The sequence below is a fragment of the Buteo buteo genome, chromosome 22 (assembly GCF_964188355.1).
Source record: "Buteo buteo chromosome 22, bButBut1.hap1.1, whole genome shotgun sequence".
NCBI lineage: Eukaryota > Metazoa > Chordata > Aves > Accipitriformes > Accipitridae > Buteo > Buteo buteo.
Window position 1 is genome coordinate 22,445,467 of NC_134192.1, and position 11,619 is coordinate 22,457,085.

At 34.0% G+C, this 11,619-nt stretch overlaps 1 protein-coding gene across 1 annotated transcript in view; it reads left to right on the forward strand.

The window, feature by feature from the left end:
- The window catches only part of CHM (CHM Rab escort protein), a 73,223-nt gene extending 62,478 nt beyond the window's left edge, over window positions 1-10,745 (forward strand). The window contains exons 14-15 of the mRNA XM_075053648.1: window positions 3,126-3,292; window positions 8,607-10,745. Coding sequence (XP_074909749.1) covers window positions 3,126-3,292; window positions 8,607-8,813 — 374 coding nt within the window. The 3' untranslated portion in view covers window positions 8,814-10,745. The remainder of the gene's footprint in view (window positions 1-3,125; window positions 3,293-8,606) is intronic.
- The last annotated feature ends 874 nt before the right edge of the window (window positions 10,746-11,619 follow it).

Consider the following 11,619-nt stretch of genomic DNA (forward strand, 5'->3'; position numbering starts at 1 on the left):
AAGGGTCTAGGACCTTTTTAATTTTTCACACTATCTTTTCCTGGAAACATATTTGCTTCTCAGCATATCTTTCAAAGGTGCAGTAATGAAGTGAAATATTTGTGAATCTGTTTTTTTACACTATCCTGCTTTTAGTGATTTCTGTCGCCTGGGTATCCCTAACAAAAGTTATGAAAACCCCAAAAGTTAGTGATTTGCTTTTCTCCTCCAGCTGCCAGATGTGCTCAGTGCTATAAGCTTCTTAGGGTTTTTTTGCCTTCTCTCACTGTAAGACTGTTGCTCATTCTTTTGTTGTCTTCTTCAAGTGCTTCCTTGTTTGCTGTTTTTAGTCGAAATTCTCTGGATTCTGCTTTAAGCAGTGGAAGCGTAAAGTTGTTACACACTGCAGTGTTATCAGGAAGATAGATTTCCAGTAATTTCCAGTAAGGAACTATTTGGCCCTAAATTCAAGGAAACCTTTGCCAGCTACTTTCATGCACTTTGACCTTGAGATGGACAATTTCACAGTCCCAGAGGAAAGCAGCTGTTGACAAAGCAGTTGTTGCCTAGAAAGAAATTGTCCCTGAGATACTTTGAGCTAGTTCCACAGAATTCTTTGAAATTTAGTCCTGAGATCTTGATTTTAATCTTATTTTTGCTAGATGCTTATAGAATTGGTAGTGTGCACATAGAAGTTGTTGCTGTGTTCTAACCCTGGCAAAGCATTTTTAAATGTAGTCTGCTCATACTTAAATACAGTAAATCATAGTTGTTCTATGGGAAAACAATACTTAGCTGTCAGTGGAAGTGTTCATCTTCGTATATAGGCAAGTTGGTTAGATGTGGAAGTATTTTATAATATTTATAATTGGTTTGCTTATAATATTTACTGTTATGCTTCATTCATGAAGCATAACATGAATTCAGGTAGAATTTCCTCCTGTTAAAAAAAAATAAATGCAGTAATTTATGTGGCCTGTCTTTCGTTTTCCTCTCAGGGCTGCGTAACCAAGAACAGTGTTTCATGAAGGGTTGAGTTAGCTTTTCACAAGTTTGTTTTTCTGTGTTCTTCTCTGTTTTTAGGTATTTTTTTTCCTCTACCTTTTAATTAAAAAGGAATTATCTTATTGTTTTTGTTATACAACAGAGTGCTTTTAACAGGAAGTAAAGTATTAAATAATAGCATTTTCTTTTTTGCTTACAGGAAAGGCATCTTTGATGTCCCAAAGATGTAAATTTTTTACTATGTTTATAATACAAGTGCCTTTACAAAACAAATATGTAGAATACAAGTAGGGCTTGTAAGTAGAAAATTTTGTTAGATTGGAGAGCTGTAAACACTTTTTCATGTTGCTATTTGTTAATTTAAAGCCTGTTAATTTCCAACTTTTAATATTTAACATATATCTTAAATTTTCAAGACAGTGCCATGTGTTTCAAAGACTCAATTGGTGAAGAAAAGATTGGCTTGCAGTTTAGTGTCTTCTAATCATTTGGGGGGGTGGCATTAATCTTAATGTTAAAAGTGATCCAGTTTTGAAATGATATATTGTTTAGGACCTGGCTGAAATTCTTCTGTAGAAACTCTGTGATCATAGGGGTCCTCAGGTGCACTGAGGCACTGAAAAGCTAGTTTTCACTGACACATAGGCCTTTTTATCATCAGGATGAGGTAGTGGTCGTATTTTAATTAAAATGTCAGAACAAATACTGTTGGAGTTATTGAAAATGAATCACCAGATAAAGTGAGCACTGGGCCATGGCAGGTCAAAGAGGCAAAGTCACCTGGAGAAGAGGACTCCATTCATTTTCCTGCCTAAATGAGGAAGAAGTAACTTTTATGAGCAATATGAACTTTTAAATATATTAAAGAGCATCTTGCCCTGTATTAAGGCTTAGACTTTCACAGGCTGATGAATTTAATTTAGATTTCAAACTGTTCAGTATGGTTAGCACCTATTTTTTTTTAAATATTTGACAGTTATAAAAAGATACTAAAGGAATAGCACAGATTTATCTCTTTTTTTTTTCTAATTCAACTGCTTTAAAATACTGTTTTGAATGCGTTGTTATCTAGAAGTTTCTTCCTTGGAAGGAAGTAAATCTCACAAGGTCTTTTACAAGCTTCATTTGTTTTAGAGGAGGTAAAATACCAAAAAGGGGACAGCAAATATGCCAAACAAATAGTACCTATTAAGCTAAGAATCTATGTTATGTATTCCTCTATTGCATTCTGCACTGTTAAAAAGTGACCTTCATCTTCCCAGAGGTTTTTCTGCCAGTGCGCAGAGGGGTTGTAAGAATGTGCAAAGTAACTGCAAGAAGGTACAGATGATGAAGCAGCAAGATGTAGTTTATGATCATTTTGTATTCATAATGAGTATTGGAGCACAGTACAAGTCCTCAGTAAGCATAGATAAATATAAATTAATAATTTATTTTTATTTAGCAGTGTTTCCACAGGTTAGAGTTTCTACTGCGTATCACACATCTCAACTAGAGTACTTCTGAGTTTTGGCAATTCTTTATCTGCACTTAATTGGGGGTGCAGTATTCTTTCTGGATTTTGCTTTAAAATTTCTTTTATTTAAACTATGAGCATTAGTTAGACTCCTTAGATTGGCTTGAAGGCGCTCAATCTTAAAGCACACAAAGGTCTGTTATGAGAACAGCTCCCATACAAAGATAAACTATTAAAGGGGGGGGGGGGAGTATAGATGAAAAATATCTTTGCATATGGAATGCAATAGCTTCAAGTTGGCACAGCTGTGGAGCACTTGTTCAGAGCGTCACATGCTCGTGGAGTTTATCCAGAGTAAACTGGATAACATGAAGTGGAAAGGCATTAAATTTAGACCAAGCTTCTTGGTAGTATGCTTTTAGGTGATAACTGGTTCTTATGTGGCATAATGTTGTACAGAATAAGTAGAGTTTACATACCCATGGCTGTAAAGGAAAAAAAAGTATGAGGGAAGAGTACCTCAGAAAAGAATGGAAAGTAAGATTAATTGGATTTTTAAAGAAAAAAAATTACTTTATTACAGTAATTCTATGTTAATAAATTGACTTTTAGTATGCTAGATTATATATTTCCTGTATTACACGTGAGCATTGATTACTGGAAACACTTTTTTATTTCTTTTCAGAGACTAACAATGAAGAACTGGAAAAACCTAGAGTCCTCTGGGCAGTCTACTTCAACATGAGAGATTCTTCAGGAGTTGACAAAAATTCGTATGATGGCTTACCCTCAAATGTTTATGTCTGTTCTGGACCAGACTCTGCTTTAGGAAATGACTGTGCTGTCAAACAGGTTGGGCACATCAGTTTTTTTGGTTGCAGGATTTTAATTTTAAAGATGTAAGAAAGTCCAATACAGTCTACTTTTGTTCTGGATTATTCTGCTTTATGCTAGGTAATTAGTACTAATACAGGTACAAAACTTCACAGCTAGACATACAAAAAAATCTTAATGAGCAAAGTGAATGTCAGTGGGATTGAGAATAGAGGAAACTTGAGAAAAGGTCAGTTGATATAGTAACATTAGGAGTAGGAGATAGTTAATGTGAACAGGTAAAGGGAACCTAGAAGGCAGCAGTACCTGAAGATGCTGATCTCAGTAGAATGGCTACTTGCTCTAATACTATGGAAAGGAAAAATTGTCAAATAATTCAGAAATATAGATGATAACTCCCCAAAATATGTTGTCTTTCACCTGTAAGGTTAGAGAGGAGGTACAGTAGTAGAGAAGCAGTACAAACCAAAGGTCAGAAAAGCCTATCTACAGTTCAAGTTGGAACGATCATCAAAGTAGTTTAATACCTGCAGGACACAGTCACAAACCTAAAACCTGTTAGGAAAAAACCCAGCATAATTACTAATCTGGTACATTAAGCTGTCTGTCTCAGTTTACCTTCTCTTTGCCTTAGTAGTGCTGTATTAAAAAAATATGGTGTAATTGTCTCTGAAGGAATTGAGGGGAACATTCTTTTCGTGACCTTGAGATAGTATTTGGCACCAAATCACACTCAGTTCCGACTTTTAGTTCTCAGTATTTGGGTGTCTACGTATCTAGCTCCCGCTAACTAGAATCTTGAACTGAGAACCAGTTGCAACTTGCCTAGTAGTAGGTATGCCATACCAGTGCTCAATTTAAGACAAACTACTAGTGCTTTGAAATTGGAGGTGAAAAGTGAAAGCTTCCTAAACAAAACTGGGTAGATGGAGAGATTGTGAAATAGCCACCTTCTGTGTTGGCAATAGGCAGAATATGCAGGGACTCCAGATCTTCAAGGGTAGGTACGTAGAAATTCACAAAGAACTTCCTATCATACCTCTCATTGTGCCTTCCCCACTGCTATTGAGCAGAAGACAACAAGATCATGCAAGTATGTAGATTATGACTTGTTGAGCAAAAGACAAATACAGGACCTCTTCTCCTTTGGTCTTCCATTCAGAGATCCACCTGATAAGGAAGGTATAAATTCTTAGGCAAATCTACCACAGCAGGCACTGTGGTGTCAGGGTGCTTTCAGAGCTAATGTGAGAACACTTTTACATCTTTGTAGGATTAACTGGCACTAGTAATTTTTAAAGCTGTTTTTTTAATGGCCGTGTTCAGAGAACATGCATGCCATCTTCTAACCAGTTGCAGGATATTTTTATGACTAAGTCATAAACCTCTTAAAAGTAAGATTTTAAAGTGGAAAGGCTGACATAGCCTGAACTGTAGGGTCAGAACAGTATAATTAAGGGCTAATAGTACCCTTCATTTTGCTTTACAAGGCAATAATTTGCCTCCCAAGAGGACAAAGAACTGTAAAGACAAAAAATAATGCAAGACAATTATTATGGTAGCAGTTTTAAATTGTAAATGAGTTCTTTTCTAAATGAGGTTTTCTTATTTAACGTTATTTAAAACAGTGCAAGTTAAAAGCTGTTTAAATACACTTAAAAAACCCAGCTTATTTCTAATTGATAGCTACCTTTTCTTTCTTTTCAGCTTTGTCTTACCTTAAGAGCTTTTTTTCTTACCAATGAGTTATGGTATTATAGATCAAGCTGTGTTTAAATGTTCTGGGTACTGTAGTTAGCCTTTATGTTAAATCTGTTGACCATCAGTGAGATAGATGTTAAACAAGCAGATTTTGGAGGAGAAACAATCAAGAGCCTAAAACACTGCCTTTCAGAAGGAGTAGATAGAAGCTACATTTTTTTGAACCTGTTTTAAGTTTTCAAACAAATGGTCACTAGTTAGAGTGAAAAATATTTTAGTGTAAACATGTTTATAATTAAGTCATAAGGGAAAATAAAAGTGAGGAGCGTATGTGAGAACAAAGTGAAGAATAGGCTGAAGAAAAAGCAGAACTTGCAGTTAGAATACACCCTTCCCATCTAGCATGCAGGTACCTTCTAGACAAGTGGAGAAGGGAAATACATGTAAGTTGGTGTGCCTTCTACCCACAAATTGCTTTCATCTTCCTAGCAATGGGGTGGAAATCTCCGAACATGAAATATTTAAAAACTCATGGATCAGAACACTTTAAAAACCACCAAAAAACCACTGTGTGTGTTAGTCTTGGAGATAGCTTGGAAAATTGAATCTAATTTCTGTAATCAATTCTGTGTTTACTGTTTTAATGATCTTCCCATGATTTATGTTTTCATTACCATTAGTATTACTAACTGCTATACGTCATGCTATTTGATTGTACTGATGTACATTATTTAGAAGGCAAGACACCACAACTTCTACAGACGATTATCCATCTACAGCTCAGTGTACAAATTACTTCATTCTTGTTTTATTTTAACTTAGTGTTAAATTCCTAGTATAATATTGAATTAATTTTGATGTTTGCATTTACTTGCCTTCAGGACAGACTAAATCAAATGTAAAGTGCCGTTTAGGAGTCCCTCAAATTCTGTATATATGGATCAAGTAAAGCATCTGGCTTCCAGTTTTCTATTTTTTTCCTACTGCAACCTGACATGAATTACTATGTTCTAAAGTAGTATGTTCCTGAAGTATTTCAGATTTCTGAGGCATCTTCATGTTCATAAGAGAAAGCACTACAATTGTCATGCCAATATTTGTCCTTTAACCTGTTTATGTTTTTTTCTATATCTGGAAGGATTTCAGAGTTATTCAAGTGTGTCATATTTCAGACTACTGTTAGTTTGGTAGTGTTCTCTGTAAAAGTTGCTATGAAAGTCCATACAGCTTGTCTATATTCCATCAGGGTGCGTAGCTGGGATACAGTAAACCAGTAGCAAAACATAGTTTTATTCAACTTCAAACAGTTATTAAATTAGAGTATCTGTGCAAGTGTTTTATATGCTTATGTCAGCGCTTAATTGAAGCGTACACACTTGAAAGCTTGTACACTTAACTACTAAATATTAAAGGAACTATTTACAAACTTAATTAGTTACAATAAGTATCGAAGTGTTATAATGGAGGAGCTGTTAAATTATTATTGGTTATTCTGCATTACTTCAGCTGGACAAGGTTAACTTAAAAAAATTGGTAGACCTGAAAGCACTCTATACCATTAAATTGTTCAATTATAATCAATGTCATGATGTCCTACATAACATACTGGGAATTTCTTTCCATGTTCAACCTCATAATTATTTGACCATTTTTTGAGACTAGTTGGAGACCAAGTAATTGTTGAGAGCTGCATAGGAAATGTTTGTCTGCTCTAGTTTGTCATATATTTAGTGCAAAATATGACACCTTTCTTCAATATTTATTAAATATAGTAATAGTTTAAGTATATCTTTGGAGTTTCAAGGACAAGTGCAGACTTGAAATAAAAAGTCTTTCTCTTCAAAAAGTTAGTTTTGTAAACTTTTTATAAGATATTTGTACCCTCTTGCCCCCTAGACTTACTAGGCAAGGTTTTCAAATTACAAACCCTTGTTTTTGAAGTAGAGAATAGAACTTTTTTTTATATTTTTTCATACTAATAGAAATAGTTTTAAACAGTTTTAAATGGGTATGGAAGAGTGAAATTTAGGAAGGAGAATGAAAAATTAAATTGAACTGAGAGTAGACAGGGTCATTTAAGCAGTTAATAATGGAGTCCTACATCCACGTGCTGGTGATACAAATCCACTGCTGGTGGGCAGTGAAGTTTATCACAGAAAGCTGTTTGGTACATGCTCAATGATGTATTAATCTGAAAACAATTCCCTCTTGTCCAGGAATCCGCATCGTGTAATCAGCCTTTGCAGTTGGCATTAACTGACCCTACTGTCAGCTTTTTCAGTGCAGTGTCTGGTAGCAGTATGAATATAAAGATTAAATGCATTCTTGCCTATGTGGGAGCTCTCATCACAGGTCGCCTTTAGGGCATAGTTTACTGAATAGACAAAATTGAGAGGCAATATTCCTTTGCCTTTTTAGAAACCCAAAACATAACTGTGATCTGCATCAGTTGTCTCTGTTTGCCATAGAAGCTTAAGGACTTGAAAAAGAAAACCTTTATGGAAATGTGAAGTGGTTGTTAATTCAGTAAATAAATTCCTGAGTGTCTCTAGCTTTTTTTTTTTTTAGACAAACTTATAGATAGGTTATTTGCACAAGAATGTGTAAAACTGTTTAGTTAACAAAGCTCCTTGCATTCTTGGGTTTTTTAAAGGATTTTTGGTCTCCTGTGTTTTTATAAAATGTCTGGTTCTCAAGACTTCTAAGATTGTATTATTTTGGTTCCTTTTCTCCCAGATTTTGTAGTTGTATTCTGTTGTAATAACAACTGCCCTGATGTCATCAAGAACACATTTCTCTTTAACATCTTTCATTGCAGTGGTTAAAAAACTTGACTTTTTGTCTGTACTTAATTTCTAAACCTCAATGGCATGAAGAGTAAGTGGCCTTGTAAACTAAATCCTTGAGCTATATCTTAAGAGTAACTGTCTTTTTATCTAAATAAAAGTTGCTTATACAGTTCTTTTCAGAAAAGCATAATTTGTGCACATAGGTGTACATACATAATATACTAAAATGGTAGACATGTTTTTTGAAAAAATTATAAATGCATTGTATACAAATTTGCATATATTTTCAGTGATAATATTCCATTGGATGAGAATAGTTCTCAACTGACCTATGTATGAGCTGTTCAAAAAAACAGAAATGGAAATTTTTTTATAATATTTGAATTTAAGAAGGAAAGTCATGTAGATATGATGTAGATTGTTAATATGTACAATTTCCTGGGTTTGCTTGTTATGTGAAATGGATTCTTCTCTCTAGAAAGAGGCAAGGTCTTTCCCATTCTTTGCATTTGACTGCAGCTAGGGATATTTTTATAGTGGAAAAGATCATTTTGCTCGCAAAAAATCATCTTCATTGTTCTCAATACAATGTAGAATGACCAGCATTTTTTAAAAAGCCCTGTGCTGTGACTTTCCTAGTAGAACAATGTAAAAAGATAGATTGCTTTTTCTTTTTCGAGGACTGCAAGAAGGAATGAATTTCCCATGTGTTTACAATACTGTCAAGGTATTAAATCACTATTGATTTGAAAGAACAGAGGTTAATCTTAAATATCTAAAATATTGCTGCAAGGTATTACATTTCAAGGTAAAGTTTATTTTATGCTTTTTTTTCGGAATAGGCTGAGACTATTTTCCAAGAAATGTTTCCTACAGAGGAATTTTGCCCACCACCACCAAATCCAGAAGATATTATTTATGATGAAGATGAGATTGTGCCAGAAGAGTCTGGATTCAGTAATTCAGCAGAGACAAAACCTGAATCCTCAACTGAGGAAGGCAGTAGCGGAGATAGTACTGCTGTTAAGAAGGAAGATAATGAAGAATGAATTAGCACTGTTCTCTTAGTACAAGAGGAGGTTGCCCAAACTAGATTGTAAGGGAGGAAGGGTAAGAAAAAGAGGTTTAAAAACCCATGGCTGTATTATTTGCAATTGCCTTACTTTCCTTAGCTTGAATAATCTTTCTTTGTCAAATAATTTCATTGATAGCTGAGACATTTCTAAATAGTCATAGGTCCACCAGATCCAGGGATGTTTGCAGCTAAACAAAAAACATAGAACAAAGCATTTCAATTTAAAATGCTAAAATAGCATGATTTGTTGAGAGAATTTGGGTTTGGTTTATATCTTGGAAGGAATCCTCCCATCTTTTAAACAGGCAACAAGTCGAAACTAGTCAAAAGAAAAAATGTGCAAGTTGGCTTCCCAGTCAGAGGATGATCTTCTGATACAACTGTTGTGGTTTAACCATATCAAAGTTCTACTAAAAATCATTGGATCTGTGCTAATTAAACAGTTGAAGGTGAGCTTCACAATCTGTCTTTCCAAGTGGTTTTATGAATGGATGTTAAAGGCAATAATATTGACAGTTCTGGAGTGGCTTTAGAATATGTAATAGATGTCAGTTTTAATTTCTATAATGAAAAATTTCTTGTATGGTTTTGAAACTGATGCCATAATTTAGAAACAAGTATAATCCAGTAGATGTTCCTCACATGAAATTATTTTACATTCAAATTTTTTTTTTTAATAAGATCTAATAGATCACACGTTTTCAGTAGTGGCTAAATTTACAGTAGTCAGGAAAATAGCACATTTTAAACTTAATGCTGGATTTCCCACCAAAATTTAAAATCATAAATGGAGCATACCTGTTGTTAGTTTCCCTGAATTTGTTGCAGTGTTTGGGCCTTTAATAAGCCAGTAGTTAATTTTTTGAAGTATGGCGTCTGAGAAGTTTAGATGATCTTTAATCAGGTTTTTTGTGGTGGGGAGAAGGTTCAACTGATAATTCCAAAGGTTTGTATTGATCCCGGTTAATAGGATTAAAATTAGTGTGATAGCTGTAAATTATGCATTTTGTAATGATAAATCATAAAGCATTTATACAAATTTATTGAAGTATTTATAAGCCTAGTTTGTATGAAAAATTACAAAATAAGAAAGCTGTTGTAAATGACCATGATAAACTTGCACTTCTTCTGAACAATGCTTGAAATTAGATATTCAGATGATGAAAAATATTTAGCATTTACTTAAAGTTGTACCTTAAAATGTACACCCAGTAGATCAGTAGTATATCTAAATACAGAAATCACTGAACTTTGATGAGTTGGGGTTTAAACTTCTACATGAACTTAGAAATAGTTCTAGCAGTGCTTAAATACTGTACGTAAAATAAAAAATACCATTGAATAATGAATATTCAGCACTGCCTGAACTTGACACATCCAGGCTTTTGTACAGTTCCACGATGCATGTGCCTGCCTTTTAAATGGCTTCACGCCATAAAGGTTAATTTATTTATTTTTTTACAGCATAACTGATACTGTTAACTTCACTTTGTCTTGCATCATAATACGTTGTCCAATTTGCATTTCAAAAACGGTTTGTTTGTGTTTACATTCTTTGTTTATTGGATAGGTACCATTGTGTGTATAATCCCAAAGTCCTCAGAAAAATGTGTGGTTGAAATGTTTCCAATGTTAAACAATAGTCATCTCTGGATGCTTGTGATTGAGCAGTTATTTATATATAGTAATAAGCAGACTGCCTCTTCATTTAGCTGTAATTTTTATGTCTGTTGGAAAGCATGAGTATGTGGTAATTGTATTTAACATCTACAGAACTATAAAAGAACTAAGTGGAGGACCTAGTCCCTGTTTGTCTTTCAATAATAGGGATCATAGTTGAATTTTTTGTCTTCTATGTTTACAAGGAAATCGTTTGATGAAAATTAAAGGTTTGCTTGCAAGTGCATTTTTCTGTGTTTTCTTTCAATTATGCAAGAAAAGCAATTCATTTTTTAGCTGAGATTTCCTGATGCTGGCATCTGTAATATGATTGAAGTTTACGTGTGACAGTATGTTTATAGAAGTTAGTGAGTTTATATACAGTAGTATCTTAGTCCTTTGTGTCCAAAGCAAAGTTTTGAAATATTGCAGATTTGATTTTAGATAAGACAGAATAATCTACAAGTTGTAGGCTATGACTTTACACTACATTGATTGCTTAAAAACTGTTTTCATGTCTTGTTCGTGTGGTGAATGGAAACATAAAATGTTTTTTCCTATGGTACTTGAGTACCCAATAGCTCACTTGCAATAGCAGTGTAGATAAGACTGTTGATCTTTGTATTTTACAGAAATCATGCACTGAACTGCATTTTGTTCTTGCTTTAAATGATTTAAGCATACAAAGTAAGGGTTAGGCTTATTTGAAGTAGTTTTTAAGGCTTGTCATACAGGATGTATTCCAAAGATAACATGACTTTTTAAAAACTGGCAATTTATCTGTGGGATTATTAATAAATCAAGTTAAAGAAAGATAAGGTTAATTGAATTTTTAAACAAGTAGCTGTATTATCCTTCAAGCACCTTGGAGCTCATACAATATTCACACCTTTTTTTTCTAAGGAGTGCTTTGATATGTTTGAATTCCTTTTTTAATTAGTACTTTCTTTTTAAGTTGGTTAATTGGATTAACCCTTAATATTCAAACAGTCAATTTTATGCCATTTTCCCTTCTGCTGTTGTATTGCCTTATCTGTATGACTGCAATTAGTTACTGTTCCTTTGGAAGTATTTTCAGCCATGAAGCTGCTACGTCTGCTTTTTCTGGTGATGATGATGCT